Source organism: Nelumbo nucifera, chromosome 1, assembly GCF_055504915.1.
Source record: "Nelumbo nucifera cultivar China Antique chromosome 1, China Antique-T2T, whole genome shotgun sequence".
NCBI classification, from domain to species: domain Eukaryota; kingdom Viridiplantae; phylum Streptophyta; class Magnoliopsida; order Proteales; family Nelumbonaceae; genus Nelumbo; species Nelumbo nucifera.
In genome coordinates this window covers 87,508,263-87,535,736 of record NC_142649.1, presented here as the reverse complement: position 1 = coordinate 87,535,736, position 27,474 = coordinate 87,508,263, and the positions used below count along the sequence as shown (strand labels likewise).

At 39.9% G+C, this 27,474-nt stretch overlaps 1 protein-coding gene across 4 annotated transcripts in view; it reads right to left on the bottom strand.

Annotated features, from left to right (window-relative positions):
• LOC104599579 (phosphatidylserine decarboxylase proenzyme 2-like) overlaps positions 1-27,129 on the bottom strand; it is an 88,565-nt gene extending 61,436 nt beyond the window's left edge. Inside the window, exons 1-5 of one of the 4 annotated variants that reach the window (XM_088887763.1) lie at positions 26,841-27,129; positions 26,669-26,748; positions 19,945-19,969; positions 19,671-19,730; positions 1,983-2,051 (exon numbers count right to left, since the gene is read on the bottom strand). In XM_088887763.1, the coding sequence (XP_088743889.1) occupies positions 1,983-2,051; positions 19,671-19,730; positions 19,945-19,969; positions 26,669-26,748; positions 26,841-27,050 (444 nt within the window). In that variant the 5' untranslated portion in view covers positions 27,051-27,129. The remainder of the gene's footprint in view (positions 1-1,982; positions 2,052-19,670; positions 19,731-19,944; positions 19,970-26,668; positions 26,749-26,840) is intronic. The other 3 variants (XM_010262184.3, XM_088887774.1, XM_088887781.1) reach the window with 3 other exon arrangements.
• Between the last annotated feature and the right edge of the window lie 345 nt (positions 27,130-27,474).

The following is a 27,474-nucleotide window of genomic DNA, read 5'->3' as shown; positions in this document are numbered from 1 at the left end:
ATAACTAAAGTATACAATGTATATGGTTCTATGATGGGAATCTATTTTGGGGTAATTTGACTTTAGAGTTAAAGTTTTATTAGGTTTAGGATTTATTTTGGTAGGAATTACTTTTACAAAATAAGAACTTAGGAAGTCTTTGAATTAGTTTCAGAAGTGATATTTTAAAGAAATGGGGACATGAAAGAAAAGCACTTCCCTTTCTTTTCTTTTCTCTAACTTTTTTTGTCTATTAAAGATGTAGTTTATTTATCATATAATTAAAAGGGTTAGAGTAGGGAATGCAATCAAATGGATCAGTTCCAGGACCTGCTCTGATCTAAACCTAGAACCCACACATTTACCAGGTTTGGATGTATAGTGGTTTTTTGTACATTCTCAATGTACAGTCTCTTGTTGTACATGGGTGTTGATTTTGTTTGATGAAATTATAGTTTACTGTTAGGTTGTGTGCCTTGAGTTCTTTGTTGCGGCCTGCTCCATGTTCCGACCTGCATTTGAGGAGAACATTAAAAAAGGAAAATTTCATTAAGGTCAGTGGTGGATGTGGAGGGCTTGGGCTGTCACACACCCAATCCATTTTCAGCTTAAGTATCCAACCCAATATGTTATGTTTCTGAGGGGTCTTTTCCTGCTCTTATAAATACCCACTTGTATATTGTGCTATCAGCTGTTTATGTGTAAAGAAAAGATTAGGTCAGAGTGTGGGAGTGGTTGAGTTCAAGTTGAAAGTCTGGGCGTATATTGCAACAAGGATTTTCTGTGAGGCCTTGTGAGAATGAGAGTTTATGTGTGTGAGGAAAGCTACTCATCTTTGTATCTCCATCATTTGTTTATGTATTGGATTATCTGCTTTTCCATCGCCCGTGGATGTAAGCCAAAGGCTGAACCACATAAGTCACTGTGTGTTCGTATCGTGATTGCTTTTCTACCCTATTTTGTGCATATTCAGTATCTCTGTTTTTTGACTCTTGGGTGCCTTTGTATCTTGCTGGTATTCTAGCCTTTGAGTCTGAAGTTACATGGGTTCACTCTGGCAGACCCACTTTTCTATTTACTATTAAGCTGTCATTCAAAAGCACTCTGCAATTCCACTCTTTTGGCTTGACTGCAGTTTTGGCAGTGTTTTCTGGGGCTTGCAACACAACTGCGAGTTTGTTTCATCACCCCAACTGCAATTATGTCTATGCAGCATCAGTGCGATTCTACACATCTAGCATTTTTGCACCTTGGGACTCGCAACCATAAAGTGGGATTCACATAACATTTGTTTTTTCTCAACAAAAAAAATATTTACCAGGTTTGGATCATTGAAAAGAATCTCAATCCTAAAATGGGTCAAACATGGGTCACCAATATGGTCCCATTAAATACATGCCAGCTCCAATTCCATACGTTGTATATATGTTCTTTTGTCAATCCAACCTGATCAAAATTTGAGTCTGGTATCAAAATGCATCAAACACCGATCACATATATTGGGTATAACTAAGATTGGACTTGAATCTGGTAAAGGATTTGTACTAGAAAAATGGACCTGGATATAACTAGATCCCCTCCAAATCCAAACATTTTATGCTCTAGGTCAGAAACTTGGGCGAGTACCAAGCCCTATAAAGAAACACAATGATCAAGGTGAAAAAATAGTTGCCATAAAAATTATTTTAGTAATAAAGCTGCTTAGAATATCAAGAAAGAAACAAATATGACATGCCTGGTTTTAGTACATTAACAATGTTTATAACAAAAAACAAACAAAAATACATGCATATAGAACATATTTAGAAGATTGTGCATCCATATGCAGCAACTGGTATTCGTAAAGTTAAAACTCTTTTTCATGCTAATAAATGATGATTTAATAACATAATCTAATTGGCTGCATGAAATTTGAAGCATGGAGCAACAGAAATAAGTCAATTCCTCTACTTGCAGCATATATGCAAAGAACCTCCATCTCTTGAGTAGAAAAGACAATGCACCTGAGTGAGAACTTCAAACAGATCAATCTCACAATATCCAATCAGATTATTCTTTGACAATCTATTTGTCTGCAAAAAGTATAAGAGGATGTAGACATGCATTATAAACACAGGATTTCCAAAATGAAATAAACAAAGGCTTCTTTACTGACAATGAATATAGAAATTCTTGTTCTTATTTTATGTTCTTCTTTAAAGAAACTTCACAAAGGCACTAATCAAATATGCTACCTGAAAGAACTCAGTCAAGAATGCATCTGAAAAATCATCTATTATCTAATTCCTCAAAGAAACCATAAAATCTACTTTTGTAATATTCCAGCAGAGTAGAAAGAATAGAAATCAAGAACCCATAAAACCAATTCGCTCCTCCAGTTGGCACTGTTTTTGATGTGGACAGAAAGACAAATTACATGCAGTACCTCAAGTATACAGCAATAAGCACAAGAAATACCAAGCTGAAAACAGCAAAATAAAGGTTTCCCTACATTTTCCTTCAAACCAAACATAGCCTTGGGGATTTCAGACCTGAACCTGAAGTAAAACTCCTCCTGGAACAGTTCCGCTACAGTAACAATGGCAGCAAACTGGCTTCCCGTGCGGACACACAGCGATGGAGGGATTGGAAGGTGCCAAAATGGGTCAACTCCTCAAAACCCAAGCTCCTAATACTTGAAAACCCTATCTGGGGCTGGGCTACAGCTCAAACAAGAGAAAGAACCAAAAAGACCCCTACAGAAACAGCCCCCTTCTCTTTTATAAGACCCCTACAGAAACAGCCCCCTTCTCTTTTATAAGACTCACTGGCTTGCTGGACAAGCTAGTTAACATATTTACACATAAGTCCCTAGAATGTTTCCCTCTCACCAACTCCTTAGGAACAAAACTAACTTCAAATGAACACCTAAAAGATAACTTTTGTTACAAAAAGACCCAAGAGACCAAAACCCAACAGAAATGCACCCAACTGCCTCTGACCAGAAATCTAACTTATAAAATGACGAAAATACCCCTGGTCCAAACTGTCAACAAAGCTACCCAAAGACAACAATTTTGGATCCCACTACAAAAAACATGCAAAACAGAATACATTCACACATTTTTTCTTTTTCTTTTTCTTTTTTTTTTTTGCCTCATCATTCCCGCCAGGTTAAAAAGAGCTCGACCCCGTGCGAGCAACAATTTTAGCAGCCTTGCACATGTTTCCATCTAGCTTCATAAACTCCTCTTCACTAATCCAAGAGTTCTCAATTGATGGTTTCCCTTTCCACTTGACCAAGAACCTAAAATAGTCCCCATTTCGAGTGTTGGTAACTCGAACATCTTCTACACCCTCTACTTGTTCAAACTCATTAGAACTACTGGCCCTTTGTGCTAGTCCTCGCCCATCCTTTGTTGCTGGTTCTAGATCCCCATGGTAATCAAAGAGGTCTGCCACATTAAAAATGGATAAAATGAACAAATCAGCTGGTAGCTAAATTTCATATGCATTGTCACCAAACCGTCTCAGCACTTGACACGGACCAATCTTTTTCTGCTTCAACTTACGGTAGGTCCCAACGGGAAACCTTTCAGGCCACAAATAAACCATGACTAGATCGCCCTCATGAAACTCTTTCATCCGACGATGCTTATCCTTAGCTTCTTTATACCTTTGGCTTTCTTTCAGCTTTTGTCGTACATTCTCTTGACTCTCTCGAATGGATTCAGCTAAAGCTTCAGCATCATCACTCACTCGCCACAACCCTGTTATAGGAGCTAGATCAACAACACTTTTAGGTGACCGACTGTACACAACCTCAAAAGGAGTCTTCCCTGTAGATCTATTAACTGAATCATTGAAGGCAAATTCAGCTTGTGGTAGGATAAGATCCTATTGCTTTAAGTAGTCTCCAACTAGGCTCCTCAACAAGTTGCCTAAGCTTCGATTAACCACTTCAGTTTGTCCATCTGTTTGTGGGTGAAATGTACTGCTATATTGTAGGGTAGCACTCATACACTTTCATAAAGTTCTCCAAAAGTGGCTAAGGAATCTTGTGTCACGATTTGATGTGATAGATCTTGGCAATCCATACAACCGAACAACTTCTTTGAAAAACAAGTTAGCTACATGAGAAGCATCAGAAGTCTTTTGGCAACCAATAAAGTGGGTAATTTTAGAGAAACAATCAACCACAACAAAAATAGAGTCATTACCCTTAGCTGTTCTTGGCAACCCCAACACAAAATCCATAGTAATATCAGTCCATGGTGCTTTTGGTATGGGTAAGGGAAGATACAAACTTGTATTTTGATGTTGCCCCTTAGATGTTTGGCACTTGTGACATCTATCAACATAATAGAACACGTCCTTTTGTAGCTTTGGCCAAAAGTACCTTTTGGAGACCATTTTAAGTGTCTTCTTGCGACCAAAATGTCCCTTGCAATGCAAATCAGCAATGAGTAATGCCCTCAAGGATCCTGATGGAATACATAACCTATTGCCCATGAATAAGCAACCATCATTCCACACAAACTTGGCTCGAATATCTTTGTCACCTGGTGTATAGCTTCTACAAATAGGGCCAAAATAAGGGTCATCTTAGTATTGATCTTTGACGGAGCTGAATCCCACAACATTAGTAGACATTGTTGACACCAAGTGAACTCTCCTACTAAGAGCATCAACTACCCGGTTTTGCTGTCCAGCCTTATGCTTCAAAACAAAATTATATTCTTGTAGAAAGTCAACTCATTTAGCATGTTTTCTCTTTATCTTCTGTTGGGAGTTAAGGTGCTTCAATGCTTCATGGTCTGAATACAACACAAACTCCCATTGGATAAGATAATGCCTCCAAAACTTCAATGCTTGCATAATGGCACAAAACTCAACATCATAAGTGGAATACCTCCTTCTAGCATCATTGAGTTTCTCACTAAAGTAAGCAACTAGACGGCCTTCTTGGCTAAGGACAGCTCCAATCCCAACATGGGATGCATCACATTCAACTTTAAAGAGCTTGTTAAAATCAGGTAAAGCCAATACCGGAGCCTTCATCATCCTCATCTTTAGCTCTTGGAAGCTTTTCTCAACTGCGAGAGTCCAAGTAAACTCACCTTCTTTCAAGCATTCAATAATGGGTGCCACAATAGTGCTGAAATTCTTTATAAACCAACGATAAAATGTTGCTAGCCCATGGAAACTACGAATTTCAGTTAAGGTCTTTGGTGTTGGTCACTCTTGAATAGCTTGAACTTTTTCTTGATCCACCTCAATCCCCTTGGCTGAAACAACATACCCCAAAAACACCAACCGACCTGTCATAAAATTACACTTCTTCAAATTTATATATAGCTGATTTTGTCTCAAGACTTCTAGGATTGCTCTCAAGTGTCCTAAGTGGCTGCCATGATCTTTGTTGTGGATGAGTATGTCATCAAAATAAACTACCACAAACTTCCCCATAAACGGCCTTAAAACTTGGCTCATGAACCTCATAAAGGTGCTAGGAGCATTAGACAACCCAAATGGCATAGCCAGCCATTTATAAAGACCTTCCTTAGTCTTGAATGCAGTCTTCCACTCATCCCCCTCTCAGATACGAATTTGATGGTATCCACTCTTCAGATCTATCTTTGAAAAGACTTGTGAGCCAGCCAATGTATCTAACATGTCATCAAGGCAGGATATGGGAAACCTGTATTTAACTGTAATCTTGTTAATGGCACGACTGTCAACACACATACGCCAACTACCATCTTTCTTTGGTGTTAGCAAATCTGGTACAGCACATGGGCTTAAGCTCTCACGGATCAGCCCCTTCTTCAACAACTCTGTTACCTGTCTTTGGAGCTCCTCGTGCTCCTTAGAACTCATTCTATAGTGGGGTAGGTTAGGCAATGCTGCTCCCGGCATTAAATCTATATGATGTTGTACATCTCTTAGGGGAGGAAGGCCATCGGGTAATTCTTCAGGCATCACATCAGCATACTCATGAAGTAGCTTCTTCACCAACTCTGGGACAGGTGTGTCTTTGCTAACTTCTTTTGTAACCAACACGTAAACAACATCCAAATTCCCATCTTATTGAGCCAATTTATTTGAGGTGAAGAGAGTAGTGGTTGGCTTTGTTTCCTTCTTTGGAAATGAATCGAGTTGCATTGGTTTAAGAGTTATCTTCTTATTGTCTTTCACAAAGTTGTATGTGTTCTTGCCCCCATGATGAATGGTCTTACGATCATATTGCCATGGGTGACCCAAGACAATATGGCATGCATCCATTGGGACAACATCATACCATACCGATTCTTCAAATGTATTACCAATAGAAAAATTAACTAGGCATTTAGAAGAAACTCTTACCTCATTTCCTTTGTTGGACCATAGAATACGATATGGTCAGAGGTGTTGAACAGCCTTAAGCTGTAATTTATCCACCATCTCTTAAGAAACAAGATTCCCACTACTCCCACTGTCAATAATCAGGTTACACAACTTACCACCAGTTGTACAACATGTTCTAAAGATATTCTTTCTCAACCAGTCCGCTGGTAGTGGTTCTTGAGGTGCAACCATAGTGTTGTATCACTGGAGCCTCACCCTCAATATCCCCATCCAAGTTTTCTTCCTCTAAAGCATTAGCTCCAGTAGCTTCAGCCACTTGCCCATCCCCAACATGGCCTATATCATCTTGTTGTTCATTAGTGAATTCATCAACCAGATGTGTTTGTCCTTCAATCCTTCTCTTAGGACATTCATTTGAACGATGCCCCAATTCCATACACCTAAAACATCTAATAGTAGGCTGCCCTTGATTGTTCTTTGTTGCATTTGAAGTCCCTTGGACTGTAGGGTGTGTTTGGTTGATCACACGACCCCTACCAGCCCCAACACTTCGACCTATTGATGAAGGTGTACCTTGGACAGCACTTAGCCTTCGCCCTGAACTCCGACTCAATTGAGCTTCAACCTTTAGAGCTAGCTGATATGCATCCTTTATCTTATATGGGCAATGTAGGCTGACTTGATCTTGTATTAGCAACCTCAAACCATTGATATATCTACTTAACTTTTTGCTGTTCAGTTTCTGACATATTACTCCGAAGAGTTAATCTATTAAATTCTTTTGTGTACTCCTTCACACTCTTTTCCCGATGCCTTAAATTGTGCACTCTTTGGTAAAGTGTTTGCTCATAATCTGGTGGTAAGAATTGGGATTTCAGCTTCTCTTTCATTCTTCCCCAGGAACTAACCTTTCTTTTCCCCTTCCTTTCTCTGTCCCTTTGGTAATTTTTCCACCAATCTAAGGTTGCCCCTCGCATCTTGGCTGTTACAAGCTTCACTTTTCTTTCTTCATTCATTGCTTTCCAATCAAAATAATTTTCAATACTGTCCAACCAGTCTAGAAGCTTTTCAAGTTCCAACTCACCATCAAACTCGGAAATATGAAGTTGAACACCATGACCTTGATTGGATTGTAAAGCTTGCACTATTCAATCTTCCCACCGCTGGTTGTTATTCCTTCCATGCTGATCACCTTCAGGTTGCTCAATGTCTTTACTTGATTCTTCACTAATAATGTCAGTGAGTTGATCATCAACTCTAGGAGCTTGTCTTCTTCTTCCTAGCCCCAAATCATTTGCTACATCACCATCCCTAGCAGCATTTTGAGCTACAAGTTGAACAAGATGTTCAATATGTTCTTGCAGTCCTCTTATAGCCTCTTGGAAAACCTCTACAGTGACATGTTGTGGTCTTCTACCACCCCTACCACGTCCACCCCTTGCATCCATGATAATATAGAAAACACAAGAAGGAGATGAACTTTGAAGCAAACCCAAGGAAAGAACTTGCTCTGATACCACTTGAAGTAGACAGAAAGACAAATACATGCAGTACCTCAAGTATACAGCAATAAGCACAAGAAATACCAAGCTGAAAACAGCAAAATAAGTTGGATTTTTAGAAATTTCAGACCTGAACCTGAAGTAAAACTCCTCCTGGAACAGTTCCGCTATAGTAACAATGGCAGCAAGCTGGCCTCCCATGCGGACATGCAGTGATGGAGGGATTGGAAGGTGCCAAAATGGGCCGATTCTTCAAAACCCAAGCTCCCAGTACTTGAAAACCCTAGCTGGAGCTGAGCTATAGCTCAAACAAGAGAGAAAGAACCCAAAAAGACCCCTATAGAAACAGCCCCCTTCTCTTTTATAAGACTCACTGGCTTGCTGGACAAGCTACTTAACATATTTACACATAAGCCCCTAGAATGTTTCCCTCTCACCAACGACTCCTTAGGAACAAAACTGTAGAGAAGATGGGCCGAATGGCCCATAGGCTGTTTATCCTTTTGTATCTTTTATGTTCTTTGCTGTAATGGGCCTTAATCTGGGCCTCCATCTGGGCCTATTCTTTCTTATGTTATGTCTTTTTAATTTTCTGCCCAACTAAGGGCTTCTCTGTAAATTACCAAAGTTTAACTTAATAAAATAGAATTAAGGGTGTAAGAGAAGAGATTATGTTCGAAAATCTCTCTCTCTGAACCCAAGTTGCTGCCACCTTCTTCTTCATCTTCTCCCCTCTTGAACTCTGATTTCTGCTACTTTCTTTTGATTTTTGCATCTTTCTAAACAGTCCTTTCTTCTCAAAAGACTGTTTTTCTTCTTGGTATCAGAGTAGGCTCGTTTTTGCCCTTTTTTTCATTTTTTTTCCCATACACAGTGTGTATAGTTGAAGACACCTTTTTCAGCCCAGTTGTTAGTGGTTTCTAGAGAGAAGAGGACCGAATTTTTCGCCCCCTTGATAGATTCAAATGTGTTGCCCGAAACCCTAATTTTCTGGAGAAATCTGATTGCGGGCCCCACAGGGAGTTTGACCTGGGCACTCAGTGACTGAAGGCTTTCTCATTCTCCTTCTTGAAGATCGAATCAAGTGGATTGGTGTTCTGTGAAGTCTACAAGGAGCGGCTGAATTTTCTCTGTTTCTCCCAGCTTCTGGGTGTGACGCAGATTACTGGTACGGCTGCATAGAGGTTGGCTCACAACACAGTTTTGTTCTATCTTCATTTGGTGTTTTTCAAAGTTGTTTGAAATCATTTTTGAGGTGTTTAAGAAGATGAACTCCTCAGACATTGAAAACAAGCATGTTGCTGAATCCGGACAGGTTCCGGGAGCCTCTGTAGACTCTCTACTGGCTGTAACCACAGTCAAGCTGGATGGAACTAATTATCTGACTTGGTCACAATCAGTAAAGATTCATATTTGTAGTAGAGGCAAGTGGGGTTTTATCTCCAGAAGCAAAAAGGCTCCTTCAGAAGATGATCCATCGTATGAAAAGTGGATGCAAGAAAATTATACTGTTATTGAGTGGCTTGTGAACTCAATGCAACCACAGATTAGTCAGCATTATTTGTGAATGAATTCAGCAAAGGAAATTTGGGATAGTATTGCTGAAACCTATTCCCAAAAATTAAATGTGGCTAGAGCTTACAAGTTGAGAAGTGATGTGAAGAATTTAAGACAGGGAGAGAAACCATTAGCTGTATACTTCTCAATGCTGAAGTCTTTATGGCAAGAAATAGATTTGATAGAAGCTGTAACCTGGGACACCACTAATGATGCTGAGACCTATAGAAAACTGGTTGAGAGAAACGGGGTGTTTGAGTTCTTGATAGGACTAAATCCAGAGTATGACATTACAAAACAAAATATTTTATCCAAGGATAGTGTCTCACTGTCTCAAGCATATGCCTTGGTAAGTAGTGAAGAAAGCAAGAGACTTGTCCAGGTTCAAGGGGCTGGTCTAAATGATCACTTTGCCAATATGGGAGTGAAACCCAAGGGGGTTGCAGGGACTCCAAGTAGCTCAGGGAAGAAAGAGATTGCCTGTGAGTACTGTAAAAGGCCAAAACACACTAAAGACAAGTGCTGGAAATTGCATCCTGAGCTCCTACCACTTCGGTTTCAGAAGAAGCCTGATAATAAAAGGGCAGGGAGTGCTAATGTTGCTGCTGGTCCAGATAGTGACAGATACCAAACTGAAGAGATGACGGCTAGTGTGCAGTTTAGCAGATATGAAGGCAGAATATGAGAAGTTTGGGAGGATGATCAATCACCTAGAGGGTGTGACCTCTTCTTCCAACCCTTCAGAAAATTCAACCTCTTCTGCATTTGCTCATTCAGGTATACGGGCTTTTGCCAATCATGCAACCATTTCAGGTAATCATAGGATCCCTTGAATTATTGGTTTTGGTGCTTCTGATCATATGACCAGCCTTTCTACTTTGTTTGTTTCATATGATTTGCTTCCTGGACGTGACAAAATCACCCTAGCTAATGGCTCCCTTGCCCCTATCTCCGGTAAGGGAACCATCAAGGCTACAGACTCCTTGGTTCTTCCTTCTACTCTTCATGTACCTAGACTAAATACAAACTTGTTATCTATAAGTAGCCTAACTAAGTCATTAAACTGTTGTGTAATCTTCTTCCCTTCCTACTGTGTTTTTTAGGATCTGGAGTCCTAGAAGGTGATTGGGAGTGGCCATGAGGCGAATGGAATATACCTGCTAGATACTCCTGGACAATGCCATGAACAACCTGGAAAAGCTGTTTTTGGGTCTACATCTATAGAGTCCATCAGTCAAGTCATGTTATGTCATTTTCGTTTGGGTCATCTTTCTTTTTCTGCATTAAGTCATTTATTCCCAGAACTGTTTAAGGGAATTAGTTTGTCCAGTCTTCATTGTGAGTCTTGTGAACTGTCAAAACATTGTAGAAACAGTTATCCTTTGAGTAATAAAAGATCTTCTTCTCCTTTTAATATTGTGCACTCTAATGTGTGGGGGCCTTACCACTTACCCTCTATGGGTGGCTACAAATATTTTATCTTGTTCATTGATGACTTTTCTCGATTCACGTGGATATTTTTGATGAAGTCCCGTGATGAAGTTCCTAGACTTGTGAGGCAATTCCATGTATTTGTCCTAACCCAGTTTGATACCAGGATTAAAATTTTCAGATCCGACAATGCAAAAGAATATTTTGAGAAAAACTTGACCTGCTATTTCACTAATTTAGGGGTTAGTCATCAAAGCTCCTATTTTAGGACCCTAGAACAGAATGAAGTTGCTGAAAGAAAAAATAGACATATTGTTGAAGTTGCAAGAAGTATTCTATTTGCCTCACATGTCCCTACAAAGTTTTGGGGTGATGTTGTTCTCACTGCTACCTACCTTATAAACCGTATGCTATCCAGGGTTTTAGGGTTTAAGTCTCCCTTCAGTTTCCTTCATCCGGACAAGGATCTTTTCCTATTCCTCTTCGTGTCTTTGGCTGCACCTGTTATGTACATATCCCAAGTGTCCAAAGACAAATTTGAACCAAAAGCCCACAAGTGTATCTTCCTTAGTTATTCCCCCACACAGAAGGGTTACTGTTGTTTTGATCTGAAGACTGGAACTCGATATGTCTCAATGGATGTCACCTTTGATGAGCTTTCTTCCTTTTATGGTTCCTCTCTGGAGACATTGTCCAAAGGGGGAGGATTTGTCACAGGTGTTTGCTTTTCCTCTTCTTGTCCCAGTTGAGTCTTTTGCTGAGTCTCTTCCTCCTTCAAATGAATCAAGGGAGGATCAGTCACTTCACTCTCATTCCAGTGTTCCTATTCCTCCCCCTTTACCTTCTCGCCCTCTTTTTAATCCCAGGATGTATCAAAGGCAAAGAACCAGAAATGAGCAGGTTGTTTCCCCTACAACACATGAGCCTCATGCACTTCCAGTTACAGATGAGACAACAGGTACTGTTACAGCCCCTTTGGAGCCATCTTTCCCAGACTTTGATATCCCCATTGCGATTAGGAAAGGAAAAAGGAAGTGTATTGCACATTGCATTTCCAAACACCTTTCTTATAGTTTGCTCTCTCCTTCATATTTTACCTACCTTTCTTCTGTTGCCTCTAACCCAATTCCCAGGTCTGTGTCAGAAGCTCTTAATATTCCAAAATGGAGGAATGCTATGAGAACAGAAATTGATGCCCTACACAAGAATGACACTTGGGAAGTGGTTGATTTGCCTAAAGGGAAGGATCCAGTAGGCTGTAAGTGGGTCTTTACTATCAAATATCATGTTGATGGCACCATTGAAAGGTACAAGGCTAGGCTGGTTGCAAAAGGCTATACATAGACATATGGGATTGATTATCTGGAAACCTTTGCCCCTGTTACCAAGATGACTTCTGTGAGAGTTCTTCTATCTTTGGCTACACACTCAGACTGGCCACTTTATCAACTGGATGTAAAGAATGCATTTCTGAATGGAGAATTACATGAAGAGGTTTATATGTCTCTTCCTCCAGGGAAGTATGAAACAGATATGAAAGGAAAGGTCTGCAGGCTGAAGAGATCTCTTTATGGACTCAAACAGTCCCCTAGAGCATGGTTTGAAAGGTTTAGGGCTGCCCTTGTCAGCTTTGGCTATGTATAGACACAGTCTGATCATACACTCTTTGTGAAGAGGAGAGGATTCTTGGTTGTTTACCTAATTGTGTATGTTGATGATATTGTTGTGACTGGTAATGATGACAAAAAATCTACCTTTGGGTACTGTAGCTTGGTGGCAGGTAACATTGTCTCTTGGAGAAGCAAGAAACAATCAGCTGTTGTTCGATCTTCATCCGAAGCAGAATACAGAGCCATGGCACATGGAGTTTCTGAACTATTGTGGCTTAAATCATTGATGGAGGAACTGGGTATTGAGCATGAGAAGCCAATGATGTTATACTGTGATAATCAGGCCGCCATCAACATTGCTCACAACCCAGTGCAACATGACAGAACTAAGCATATTGAAGTTGACAAACACTTCATTCGAGAAAGAGTGGCTTCTGGTGAAGTGTGTCGACCTTTCATCACCTCTGAAGGACAGTTAGCAGATTTCCTCACCAAGGGCATTCCCAAGGCTAAACTTCAGCATGATACTGGCAAGCTTGGCATGATTGACATCTGTTGAACAAGAGAAGAGAAAGAGAGGAGAGGCGAGAGGACTGAGAGCCCAAAAGAATACTACAAGCGTGTGCAGTATGTTATTATTTATACTAGGATGGTCGTACAACATAAAAAATGAAGAAATTACAAAAGTACCCTTGCGGTACTAAACATATGTGTACAACAACATCTGTCAACACTCCCCCTCAAGTTGGGGCATAGATATCAATCATGCCCAACTTGTCACAGAGATCATGATGTCTGGAATGGTGTAGCCCTTTTGTAAAGATGTCTGCAAGTTGGTTCTCAGAGCTGACATAGGGAGTACATACTTCGCCTGTGATGACTTTCTCTGATAAAATGCTTGTCAACTTTGATGTGTTTTGTTCTATCATGTAGCACTGGGTTAGCAACAATATTTATAGCTGCTTTGTTATCACAGAATAGAGCCATAGGCTTGTCCACTGGGAAACCCAACTCACTCAACAGATTCTTTATCCACATACTTTCAGCTACTCCGTGAGCCATTGCACGATATTCAACTTCCGCACTGGATCTAGCCACCACATTTTGCTTTTTACTCCTCCATGTAACAAGGTTCCCTCCTATAAAGGTGCAGTAGTCACTAGTAGACTTTCTGTCACTTTGAGATCCAGCCCAATCTGCATCTGTATAAACTTCAACTTTCAAATGCCCGTGCCTTTGAAATAACAAGCCAGCACCAGGAAACTTTTTTAGATATCGGAGGATTCTTTCTGCCGCTTCAAGATGAGTGGACCTAGGTGCATGCATGAACTGACTGAGGACACCAACAGCATAAGCAATGTCTGGGCGAGTCATAGAAAGATATAACAATCTCCCTACAAGCCTCTGAAACTGTTTCATATCCTTGAGAGGTTTACCTTGGCTGTCACCTAATTTATGGTTGGGGTCAATGGGAGAGTCAACTGGCTTCACTCCCATCTTTCTAGTGTCCTGAAGTAAATCTAGGGCATATTTCCTTTGGGAAATGAAGATACCCCTTTTTGATCGGGCAACTTCAATTCCAAGGAAGTATCTGGGAGGTCCTAGATCCTTCACTTCAAACTGAGTGGCAAGGAAACCCTTCAACCTCTGGATTTCATCCTTCCAGTCACCAGTAACAATTATGTCATCCACGTATACTATTAAAGCAGCCATTTTACCTTCTCCTCTTTTCACATACAGTGTCTGATCTGATTGACATTGCTTGTATCCTTTCTGCTGAACCGCAACATGGAATCTGCTGAACCAAGCTCTTGGTGATTGTTTCAGCCCGTATAAAGACTTCTTCAACTTGCACACTTTCTGTTCATTGCCTTGAGCCAGGAAACCAGGGGATTGAATCATGTAAACTTCCTCTTCAAGATCACCATTCAAGAATGCATTCTTGATGTCAAGCTGATGTAAATCCCAATCCATATTAGCAGCAAGAGAGAATTGAACTCTAATGGAGTTCATCTTGGCAACAGGGGCAAAAGTTTCTGCATAATCAACTCCATACACTTGAGTAAACCCCTTTGCCACTAAGCGAGCTTTATACCTCTCCACCGTTCCATCAGCCCTATGCTTAACAGTGAACACCCATTTACATCCAACTGGATCCTTTCCCTTAGGAAGATCTACAAGTTCCCATGTGCCATTTTTATGAAGGGCATTAATTTCTTCCTTCATGGCATCTGTCCATTCAGGTACTGAAAGAGCTTCTGCCACATTCTTGGGGATAGGGACACTGTCAATAGAGGTAAGGAAAGCACGAAATGAGGGTGAAATGTTCTCATAGGAAACAAAGTTGGAAATGGGATGTTTAGTGGTGCACAATCTAACACCTTTCCTGTGAGCAATAGGAAGGTCAAGGTCATTAGCAGCAGAGGTATCAATTTCAATAGAATCAGGAACATCGTTGGGAGACAAGTTACCTGAGTGGGTATGATCCTCCCCCGAGGAGTTTGATGGCACTGGAGGTACAGCTTCTAGATTCTCCACAGCTCTTGAATTTGGTTAGCCTTTGCGACGACGAAAGAAGACACGAAAAGGCGGAGGATCAGGAAGAGAAGGGAGTTGAACCAGTTTCTCCTCGTGCCTACACTCCCCCTGAGGAGAAACAGGAAAGAAATGCTCATCCTCAAAGAAAGAAACATCCATGGAGACATAGAATTTCCGAGAAACATGATCAAAACAACAGTATCCCTTTTGAGTGAAGGAGTAACCAAGGAATATGCAAGGAATAGCACGAGAATCCAATTTCCCACGGGTGGGAGACAGATTTTGGACAAAGCACTGACAACCAAATACACGAGGAGGAATGGGAAGAAGGGGGGCCTTACGAAAGAGAAACTGATGTGGGGCTTTGTACTCTAACCAACAAGAGGGCATACGGTTAATGAGGTAGGTAGAACAAAGAACAGCCCCAAGCCAAAAACGTTTGGGGACATTCATATGGAGTAGTAAACCCCGAGCCACTTCAAGGAGATGTCGGTTCTTCCGTTCAGCCACACCATTTTGTTGTGGTGTTCGGGCACAAGAGCTACGGTGGAGTGAACCACGCGAAGCAAAGAACTCCATGAGATCACTATGAAAAAACTCTTTCGCATTGTCTAACCGAAAAATTTGGATTTCAGTCTGAAATTGAGTGAAGACCATCCACTGAAAATCTTGGATAATTTTTGGTACTTCCTCCCTGGTTCGCATAGGATATACCCAAGTATATCTAGAATAATCATCAATGAGGGTAATAAAATACTTGTAACCACTCTCAAATGGTAAAGTAACAGGGCCCCATACATCAGAATGAACAATGTGAAAAGGAAATTGAGATTTACTATTTTTTTGAAGAAAATGAGTTCTACAATGTTTACTTAACTGACACGTTTGACAAGAGAAATCTGAAACGGACATTGACTTAAACAGTTCTGGAAACAAAACTTTTAAAGACTCAAAAGACAAATGACCAAGGCAACAATGCCATAAATAAACTTGATTCTTACAGGACTGACTCATAGACTCTGTAACATGAAGACCAGCCTTATTCTCCAGCATGTAAAGTCCATCAACCATACGTCCCCTGCCAATCGTCCTCCCCGAGGCCAGATCCTGAATCACACAATGAGAAGGGAAAAAGATCACTGAGCAGTTTAAGGAATTAGTAACACTACTAACAGAGAACAAATTAATGGGAAATTTTGGAACATGTAGGACATCAGAGAGGTTAAAGCCAAGGGGAAGAGAGATGGTTCCTTGACCAGCTATAGAAGTGTATGATCCATCAGCTAGTCTCACCTTGTCTCTTCCGGAAAGAAGGTGATAGGTTTGAAAGAGGACGTACCAGTCATGTGTTTTGACGCTCCAGAATTAATGATCCATGGAGAGTCAAGGGTGTGAGAAGCAACATGGAAAGTTGTGGCAGAGTTACCTGACATAGATGCAAATGAGGTTGAGGGAGGAGCATCCATCTGACGAATTGCTCTACCATAGAGCTCTAAATGGTCACGAAAGGAATTCATAATATCCTCCCTTGGGTCAGATCCAAAGAGATGTGTTTGAGTCATAGTAGGGATGGAGGGCTGATTCTCCTGAATAGCCATGTTGGCCATGTTGTATTTCTTTGTACCTTGTTGTTCGGACCTTTTATTCACATTTGAACCTTGCTTCTTATTCAGATCTTGAGCCCATTTTGGTTTCCCATGAAGATCCCAACAGGTATCTCTGGTGTGTCGGGGTTTCTGGCAATGAGTGCCCCACAATTTGTCCTTATCTTCTGTTTTTTTCTGGAGATCTCCTTTCCTGGAAGAAGATCCCACACTAGTAGAGACACCCCCTTTTGCTGCCAACACAACTGCATCCCCACCAGGGCTGTTCATCAAATTCCTTCTGCTCTCTTCAGATTGTACAAGAGCATAAACTTCCTGAACTGATGGAAGATCCTTAGAACTGAGAATCTGGACTCTGATAGATTCATACATAGGATTCAGACCATGTAAGAAGGCAAACACTCTTTGCTGGGAGACAAGTTTCTTGTACAGTTTTGCATCGTCACACTTCCAATCCACATTCTGGTAATGGCCCAACTCCTTCCAGACAAAAGTCAAGTCAGAGTAATATACTGATAAACACCTCTCCCCCTGTCTACAAGTAGACAATTCTGCCTGCAGTTGATAGATCTTGGCATAGTGTCGCAGTTCTGAATATGTAGATTTTGCTTGTTCCCAGACCTCATTTGCAGTTTCAGCCCACATGAAATTCTTCCTTATTTGAGATTGCATGGAGACTAAGAGCCAAGACATAACCATATTGTTCTCCTGATTCCATCTATCATATTCAGCACTCCCAGAGTGTGGTTCTTTAATTCTCCCATTAATATAGCCTATCTTCCCCCTTGCAATGATGTATAGCTTGATCCCTCTTGACCACTCTAGGTAATTTAAACCATCAAGAGGGACAACAGCCATAGGAAATGATAGGTCACCACCCCCACTCATTCCATTCAGCATTGAAGAAACTCCAGATGTGGTTGAATCTTCACCACTCATGATTTCAGGTTTAAAAAACAGCACCCAAAGAAGGAGCACTGCCTCACAGAGTTGTTACAGAAGGCACCAGGCACTTCCTGACCTTCAGTCCACTAAAAAGACTGCTATTGCAGCGCACAAACAGGTCCTTATGACCTACGGTTTCACAGGGATCCAAGAACAAACACTGTTGTTGCAGCACGTAAACAGGTCTGTATGACCTACGGTTTTACAGGGATCCAAAAGACAAACACTGTTGTTGCAGCACATAAACAAGTCTGTATGACCTATGGTTTTACAGAGATCATACGACCCCACAACAGAATGGAAGGAGCAAGGTGAAGTTCACCACACACCTAATCGGCAGACCTGGTACAGTGCCAACTTCAGGGCAGCTGAACAATCAATGAGAGCAAAGTAAAAAGAAAGAGCTACTTCAGTCCATCAACAGGGTAGCCGAACAGCAGTAACACAAAAAAGAACACTTCAGTCGAATACCAGGGCACCCGAACAGCAGATGAACAGTAGATAATACCTTCTTGGACATCAGATGATAGCCTCTCTATAAACCAGAACTTTCTCTACGCTGGAAGATGAAACGTCAGGCAGACTTCTTTGAACATCAGATGGAAAACTCTCTATAAACCAGAACTTTTTTCTACGCTGGAAGATGAAAAGTCAGGCAGGCTTCTACTTGCTTAAGGTCGAACAGCAGATGGATACAGCTGGGAGATGAAGAGATTGACTGCTCGACATTGGAAGATGAACAAATCAGATTTGCTCGACATCACCCTTCAGGCCTGGACGACTTGCTCTGATACCATGTTGAACAAGAGAAGAGAAAGAGAGGAGAGGCGAGAGGACTGAGAGCCCAAAAGAATACTACAGGCGTGTGCAGTATGTTATTATTTATACTAGGATGGTCGTACAACATAAAAAATGAAAAAATTACAAAAGTACCCTTGCGGTACTAAACATATGTGTACAACAACATCTATGCTCAGCTTGAGGGGGGAGTGTAGAGAAGATGGGCCGAATGGCCCATAGGCTGTTTATCCTTTTTTATCTTTTATGTTCTTTGCTGTAATGGGCCTTAATCTGGGCCTATTCTTTCTAATGTTATGTCTTTTTAATTTTCTGCCCAACTAAGGGCTTCTCTATAAATTACCCAAGTTTAACTTAATAAAATAGAATTAAGGGTGTAAGAGAAGAGATTATGTTCGAAAATCTCTCTCTGAACCCAAGTTTCCGCCACCTTCTTCTTCATCTTCTCCCCTCTTGAACTCTGATTTCTGCTACTTTCTTTTGATTTTTGCATCTTTCTAAACAGTCCTTTCTTCTCAAAAGGTTGTTTTTCTTCACTAACTTCAATTGAACACCTAAAAGATAACTTTTGTTACAAAAAGACCCAAGAGATCAAAACCCAACAGAAATGCACCCAACTGCCCCTGACCAAAAATCTGACTTATAAAATGACGAAAATACCCCTGGTCCCAAACTGTCAACAAAGCTACCCAAAGACAACAATTTGGGACCCCACTACAAAAAACATGCAAAACAGAATGCACTCACACATTTTTTCTTTTCCTTTTCGTTTTTTTTTTTTTTTTGCCTCGTCAGTTTTTGTCTCTTGCAAATTTGTATGGTGCTCCATGCTTATTTTTAGTCGTTGGATCAATGCACATCCAACCAATTCCAATTGACCTATCAGGTCCAATATGTCATAAATCCAAGAGGCTGGCTCACCAATCCTGAATGGGGTTTGAGGGCTTATTCAGATTGGGGGTACAACCTGATTCCTGAGAATCTGACTGGACAATAAAGTCTCATTTTGGAAAAAAAAAATGAACAAGATAACATAAGGAAAGTTGGCAATAAAACAAATTATAGAGCAAGACTCTATTAACCAAATAAATTTAAAATGAGGATAGGTCTATAATCTATAGTAAATTATTAAATAAAAGTGAAATTCATAAGCAAGACTCCAGTAACCAAATAAATTTAAAATGAGGATAGGTCTATAATCTATAGCAAATATCTCAAAACATTATAAATTTCTTATATGTGTCAGTGTGAATTGAAGTGTTAAAATAAAAGCTTTCCATCAAACTACCTCTTCCATGGCAGTTTCTATCATGAAATACTGACCGAAGTGAACAAAAGAACAGAAAACAAATTGGATATCAATTGCATGCATTACACACCTCAAAGACAGATATACGGGCAATATGAGGACCATTTGTTTCCAAAAGAACTTTCTTCTCCTGAAATGAAGGCAGTAGATGGAGTTGATATCTCCAAACATGATTATTCAGGAAAAAAAAATAACAACTATTGCCCATTTAATAGAACCAAATTGTAATAGTGGCTCAAACTATTGAAGAAACAGAAGATACCCTTCTACTACAGCATGAAGTAACTACTTATAGTTACAAAAGAAAAAGATATAGCAAAATATTGTATTTTGTGTTTACTCACAGATTTCCACACAGGCTTGTCCGTACTGCAGCATTGTTACATGTAAGCATATACAAAAACAAAAAAAGCTTCAGCAAATTATGATAAAAGAAATATCAGCTATGAAATAAATATATTTTTATCAGTAAATTAAACCTTTAATTAATTAAAGTTACTGTGAAAGTACAATGCAAGTCATCTTTTCATGACCCTGTTTACAACATATTACAGAATTGCCCAAAATAAAGCAGGTCTATCAGCTCCCTGCTTTGCTAGAGAATCCACCATACTATTTGCTTCCCTTTTGACCTAATCAAAGCTGGAACTGAATTTTCTTGCTAGTGAGCCAATTTTTCTGAAAATGAACTAAACTTCCAAGGTGCTAAGTCGATTTGTTTTGCCCAATTTATAACTAATAGTGAATCCCCTTCAATTTCCATCTCTCTTACTCCCAGCTGCTCAGCCAGTTTCAGACCTTGTAGGAGAGGGCCTGAGTTTCGGCCTGAATTGAGTTTTCAAAGCCAATTGGTCCAAAGAACAGTGCCACAACTTCTCCTTGATGATTCCAAACAATTCCCCCTATCCTAGCCCTCCCTGGATTGCCAAAGGAGCTGCCATCAAAGTTCAGCTTTAGTTTGTTTGGTCCTGGTGGTTTCCAATTCATTCTTGCCTTTTCTCTATGCATTTCTGATTGTGCCACTTCCCTCCAATTCTTTAGTATATTGTCTGTAGATATGCTTCTGAAGAGGTCCAAGGTTTTAACCCAATGTGCGGTTCTGATCATTATGATTTCAATAACTTCCCCCCTTGACATAAATTTTTCATTGAATATCCTTTGGTTTCTTATGAAGCATATGTTAGAGAAGCAACAAAAAAGCATGGTTCTTTGTAACTAATTGTTAGAGTCGACAGCCAAGGGTATTTGAGTCATTTCAGAATAGTTTATTCTAGTTTGTTTTGTTTATTATGTTTGAGATTGCATAGAGTGTCCCATACTTAAAAAGGGGCACAAAGGGGCACAAAGGTATATATATATATATATATATATATTATTACTTTTATTATTCTGGTCAGCTGGGCTATTTGATTTTTTTTCTCTCGATTAGAGAAAGCAGCCAAACCATCTCCTCATCTTCTCTCTTTTTCTCTTCTCTTCCTCTCCTTTCTCTCTATTTTCCCTTTATTTCAGGAAGGAAAAATCAGGTCTAATCGAATATCTAACATGGTATCAGAGCCCTGATTTTCTTCCCAGTTCTTTTTGCTCTTCTCAGCGCCCTCAGCGGATCGAGTTTCAGATTTCTTGGTGGATACTTGGAGGATCGAAGAGAGACTAAAAAGGAGTTGTCGTTTCTTGTCTAGGGAAGTATCCATGCCTCAGCCTTTGCAGTGATGAGAGGGGGAGGCCGTGGAAATAGAGGAGGAGGTTGTGTAGTTCAAGGAGGTCATGGTGGACCTATGTTGCACCGTGGTGGTGGACATAGTGGAGGTTGAGACAGATTGTGGGATGGAAGGACACACTGTTAGCTTTTGTTATGACTTACATTGGCATCCCTCTACTTGGGCCAATCATGCAGCAACAGGGGTGGTAGTGATGCAGTTGATACTCAACAAACTGATCAAGCACCTTCTACATCTACTGGTGCTTCTAGGAAGGAGATGATGAATGTCTCACATGATGAGTATGAAAAGTTCCTTCGAGCTACTTCCCAATAGAATACACGCACTCTTGCTCACTCAGGTATAGTTTGTCTAGCTTCCGAACCCTCACCTTGGATTATTGATTCTGGAGCCACCGATCATATGACTGGGACTCTAGGTTTGTTTTCTTCCTTTTCTCCATCGTCTATATCACAAACAGTCACCTTAGCTAATGGCTCCACCTCACCCATATATGGTACTAGCAATGTTGATATTGCATCTTTATCTTTATCTTTACTATTGTATGTACCCAAATTTCCTTTAGTCTTATGTCTGTTAGAAAATTGACCAAATCTCTAAACTGTTCTATAACGTTCTTTCTTGATTCTTGTGTTTTTCAAGATCCAAGACGGGGATGAAGATTGGTGAAGGGCATGAAGCTGGTGGGTTGTATTATTTTGATGGTGGTGGTTTGACAGTAGCTCTTCAGTCTTCTCTTACACCTCTTCAATGGCATTGCAGATTTGGTCATCCTTCTCTCAAGACACTTTAGTTACTTGTTCTGTCTTTGTGTCATCTTTCTTCTATGGAATTTGAGTCATGTCTGTACAGGAAACATCATTGAGTTTCCTTCAATCCTAGAGTTGATAGTCATAGTTCGAGTCATTTTTCTTTAGTTCATTTTTCTTTAGTTCGAGTAATTTTTGTTGATGATTATTCAAGGATGGCATGGCTTTATCTTATGAAAGAAAGAGTGAATTGTTCTCCATTTTTCAAAAATTTTATGCTGAAATTCGCACTCAGTTTGGTGTTCACATTAAAATTCTTCGTTCTGACAATGGAAAGGAATACTTCTATACCCCATTTAAAGAGTACCAAGAACAACACGGGGTCATCCATCAAACCTCTTGCACCTATACACCTCAACAAAATGGGGTGGTTGAGCGCAAGAACAATCATCTACTTGAGAATGCTCAGTCCCTTTTGCATCACATGAGTGTTCATAAACGTTTTTTGAGTGATGTTGTTCTTACAACTTGTTTTCTCGTTAACCGGATGCCATTGTCTATCATTGGAGGTCAATCTCCCTTCTTTGTCTTGTTTCCTATGTTGTCCCCCTTTCTTCTTATTCCAAGGGTTTTTGGATGGACAAATTAGATGCACGCTCTACTAAGTGTGTATCTTTCTTGGATACACTCGCACATAGAAGGGCTATAAGTATTATCATCCATCCTCTAAACATTCATTTGTATGTCTTGATGTCACGTTCTTTGAGTTTGTTCCATTCTTTATGGGTAATGAGAGTCATCCTTCATCCCTTGCAGTTCCTCTTCCAATTCTTGTTGATGACCGCATTCTTCTTGTTCCCATTACTCATGTGTCTTCGTCTCCTCCTCTACAGGTTCCTACTGAGTGACCACCTATCAGGGATGTGTATACGCATAAACAGACACTGGCTCCTCCTCGAGTTTCTTCTCCGTCGACAAATCTGGCAATTATTCCTAACCCCATGATGCATTCTCCGTTTAATCTTGATCTTCCCATTGCCTTGCATAAAGGTAAACGAAGTTGTACTTTACATCCTATTTCTAACTATGTCTCTGTCTCTCATTTTCTACTTCCCATTGTCAGTTTGTTTCTCTTTTGTCAACTGTTTCTATTCCTAAGAATGTTTAGGAAGCCATTATCTCTCCATAGTGGCAAAAAGCAATGGAAGAGAAACTCTCAGCACTTAATCATAATCACACGTGGGAGCTAATCTCTCTTCGTCTTAGTAAGCACGTTGTAGGTTGTAAGTGGGTGTATACAGTCAAATACCTACCAGATGGAAGCAGAGAGAGCCTGAAAGCTAGGTTGGTGGCCAAAGGGTACTCTTAGTTGTATGGTGTGGATTATACAAAGACATTCTCTCCGATTGCCAGGATTGGCTCGGTTCGTGTGTTGATATCCTTAGCAGCCATGTTTAGCTGGCCCTTCTATCAACTTGACATTAAAAATTCCTTTCTACATGTTGATCATAGTGAAGAAGTGTATATGGAAAAACCACCAGGGTTTGTTACTTAGGGGGAGGATAGTAAGGTGTGTAGACTCAAGAAGGCAATTTATGGACTAAAACAATCTTTATTCGCCTGGTTTGGTAGATTTAGTGAGGTAATTAAAGACTTCAGTATGAAGCAATGTCAGGTTGATCATTCCGTGTTCAACTATGATTCTGAAGCTGGAAATGTCCTATTGGTGGAATATGTAGATGATATTGTCATTACAAGCAATGATAAGTTGGGTATTAATAAATTGAAGGCTTGTCAACATGATCACTTTCAGACAAAAGATCTTAGCAAATTGAAATACTTCTTAGGCATAGAAGTTGCAAGGTCAAAACATGGCATAAATTTGTGTCAGAGAAAATATGTGCTTGACTTGTTAGAAGAGACAAGATTGTTGGGTACTAAACTAGTCAAAACACCTATGGAACCCAACACCAAATTAAGCATTGAAGCGGGCAAAGAATTTGATGATCCTGGGAGGTACAGGAGGTTAGTGGGTAAGTTGAATTATTTGACTATTACTTAACCAGACATTTCCTTTGCAATAAGTGTAGTCAATCAATTTATGCAGAAGCCTCGGGTTTCCCATCAGAATGCAATTTTGAGGATTGTACGGTATTTGAAAGAGGCCCCAGGTCATGGATTATAATCAGGAGGAAGTCTTGAAGTAGAAGGTTATACAGATGCAAATTGGGCCGGCCCATTGTCTGATAGAAGGTCCACTACAAGATGTACCTTTCTTGGAGGGAATCTGGTAATGTGGAAGAGAAAGAAACAAATAGTGGTAGCAAGAAGCACTGTTGAAGCTAAATATAGAGCTATGGCACACAACCTGTGAGTTAGTGTGGTTGAAGAACCTTCTCCATGAGATTGGGTATACACTCAACAATCCTATGAAGTTGTATTGTGACAATCAAGCTGTTGTTCACATTGCATCTAATCCAGTCTTCCATGAGAGAACAAAAATTGAAATTGACTGCCATTTTGTAAGAGAAAAAGTGCTCAGTGGAGTGATATATATAGTATATGTGAATATATGGAGTCAATGGGCTGATTTATTCACAAAAGGGTTGATTTGGGGAAAGGTGGATCATATATGTAACAAGCTGGGTTTATATTCTCCAACTTGAGGGGGAGTGTTAGAGTCGACAACCCAAGGGTATTTGAGTCATTTCAGAATAGTTTATTCTAGTGTGTTTTGTTTATTATGTTTGAGATTGCTTAGTGTCCCATACTTAAAGAGGGGCACAAAGGTCATTGTACTTTGTGTGTGGAAACTCTCTCTCTCTCTCTATCTATCTATCTATCTATCTCTCTGTCTATCTGTCTGTCTGTCTGTCTGTCTGTCTATCTATCTATCTATCTATCTATTTGATTTTTTTCTCTCGATTAGAGAGAGCAGCCAAACCATCTCCTCATCTTCTTTTCTCTCTTTCTCTTCTCTTCCTCTCCTTCTTTCTCTCTGTTTTTCTTCTCTATTTTCCCTTTATTCGGGAAGGAAATCAGGTCTAATCAAATATCTAACACTAATTAATACATAAAATGGTGAGAATTAGTCAAATTCATTTTTAATAGCATCATGTGGCTAAAGCTTTTAAAGACATTGCACCATGGTTGTCAAGGTGATGCCTAGGCGACAAAGCACCCAAGGATGGCTGCCTTGCTTAATCGCCTACCAATTTTATACATGCCGCTATGAATCACTTTTATATTCTTTGTATTCTTTATATTAGGATAATTAAATAGATATCATTAAACTAAAATGTTCATTTTTGTGGGTTTATATATTAGTTCTTTTTATTAGTTTTATAGATGTTAGGGTTCAATCAACACATGTTGCTGTATTCTGTCTCGAACCCTCACGGACTTCAAAACTGAACCAATAAGAAAGGAAGAATTTAAAATTCTGTCCAATCAACACATTCTTCTTCTCCTTCCACCTTTTTTTTCCTTTTCCTAGACAAAAAAATAGGGACTTAGCCCCTATATTTTCAGAATTTTCTTTTCTTTCTTCTGTTTCTTCTCATAAATATGTTGATTTTCTATGTTTTAATACGAAACTTATACTTTTATATGGAGTTTATTGATAGTACTCTAAAAAGTGCAATCCTTCACTCCTCCCTTTTGCCTCTTTCCTGCTAGGATGTTAAGAGGTGCTGTGGGAGAAACCAATTCTTTCTTGAATACCCACTAGCATACAAGCAGAGACTGGAACCAATGAAGGGGAAGAAATGCCACCAACAGAACTAACAAAACAAAAATGTACAGAAGCCTCAACTAGACCTGAGGAGCTATAATAACTGTAATAAGAATTACATTACAAAGCATTTCTTGCTCTGGTTTCAACGTTTATTTGTTTAAGCCTGCTGTTTTTGTAATAACTGTTATAAACTGTTAATAGCACCTAAGACGTGCTACATGGCTAGTATGTTTAAAATGTAATGAACTATTGAATGGATATCAAAACCACTATGCCATTTTAATTGGATAAGATTACTAGAAGAACCTTGGTTAGGCTTAGACCTACCACTGTCAAATGCAGTAATTCCTCCATTGATCCAGAGTGATGAGGTGGACCCTAGTAGGTCCTACCATGATAACACATGTAGGTTTTACACATCATTTGTTTAAGTAGCTTAATGGGTTATATTAATAAAAAATTCGTTTAGTCATTAGAAGAAGGCTTCTAGTTGGCTACTACGCCCAGGCAGGTAGTCTCTACGTAAGCTGCAAATCACTCTGTCTACTCAAATTTTTCCATTTATTTGCTTTTATTCTCTGATTGTTGTTCGTTCAAGGTAAGCTCTAAACTTCCTGCATCATCTATGTTATAACCCAACAAAAAAATACCAGTTCCCCAATGAGAGGTCCCCCAAAACCAATAAATTCTATTTTGAAAGCTGAATATTCTCATGATCTTCGTATGTATCAATGTATATATTGCAGAGCATGTTAATGATAGTAGTAAAATCACTAGAAGAAATGATAGTAGTAATGATAGTGGAGCAATTAATCAATGAATAATGAACAAGAAGGCGAGACGCAAGATCGCTCTACTCAACTGATCCGAAATTGTAGTCCGAAACGTCTGCTCTCCCAACGAAAGACAAGCAAGCCACTTGTCCTTAAACCCCATCTCCGCCTACAACAAATCAAAACATACGTTGACGAAAAACTGCAGAAAACCCGGATGACAATTCTATGAAAAGCACTACATGAAGGGAGAATTCATACGCCGATGAGTTCTATGAGAGCGATTCCGGCGAAATCCTGGGAAGTGATGAGTTTGAGTTCAGAATGCGAACCCGAACCACCACCGCTGCCACTGCAGCGGCGGCGCAGCCTGCGGAATCGTTGCCGGAGTCGGGAGGTACGCGAGGGTTTCGACCCATTTGTAGCATCCGCAGAGTCTAAGCAGTCTGGTTTCGAGCTCCCATGACCCATTTTCTCGCTCTCTGTCCTACCGTGTTTCTGTGTTTCTGAGAAATCCGACTGTTAGGAGCGGTTGTATTTCATTGGTGAGACAGATAAGAATATAATGGAAATTAACCACTAAGGCCACCAACCGCTGACTTGACCGACTTTTCTTTCATTTTTGTTCTCAAATACCCCGAATACCCTTCAAATTTTAGGAAACTACCAAAGTGACCAACGTGCTACAAACTGATAAAATAGTCATAACTCATAAGCTCCGTTTGGGAGTGCTTATTCAATTAATAAATGTTTATCCTAAAAGTACTTATAAGTGTTTGTTGAATTTTGAAAAAGTCTTCTTTCAAATGGGAGAGCATAGGTATTTGGCAGGCCACAACGGGACTGATGAGGGCGGATTTGGCCATAAAATGATATTGTGACACATGGCATCTCG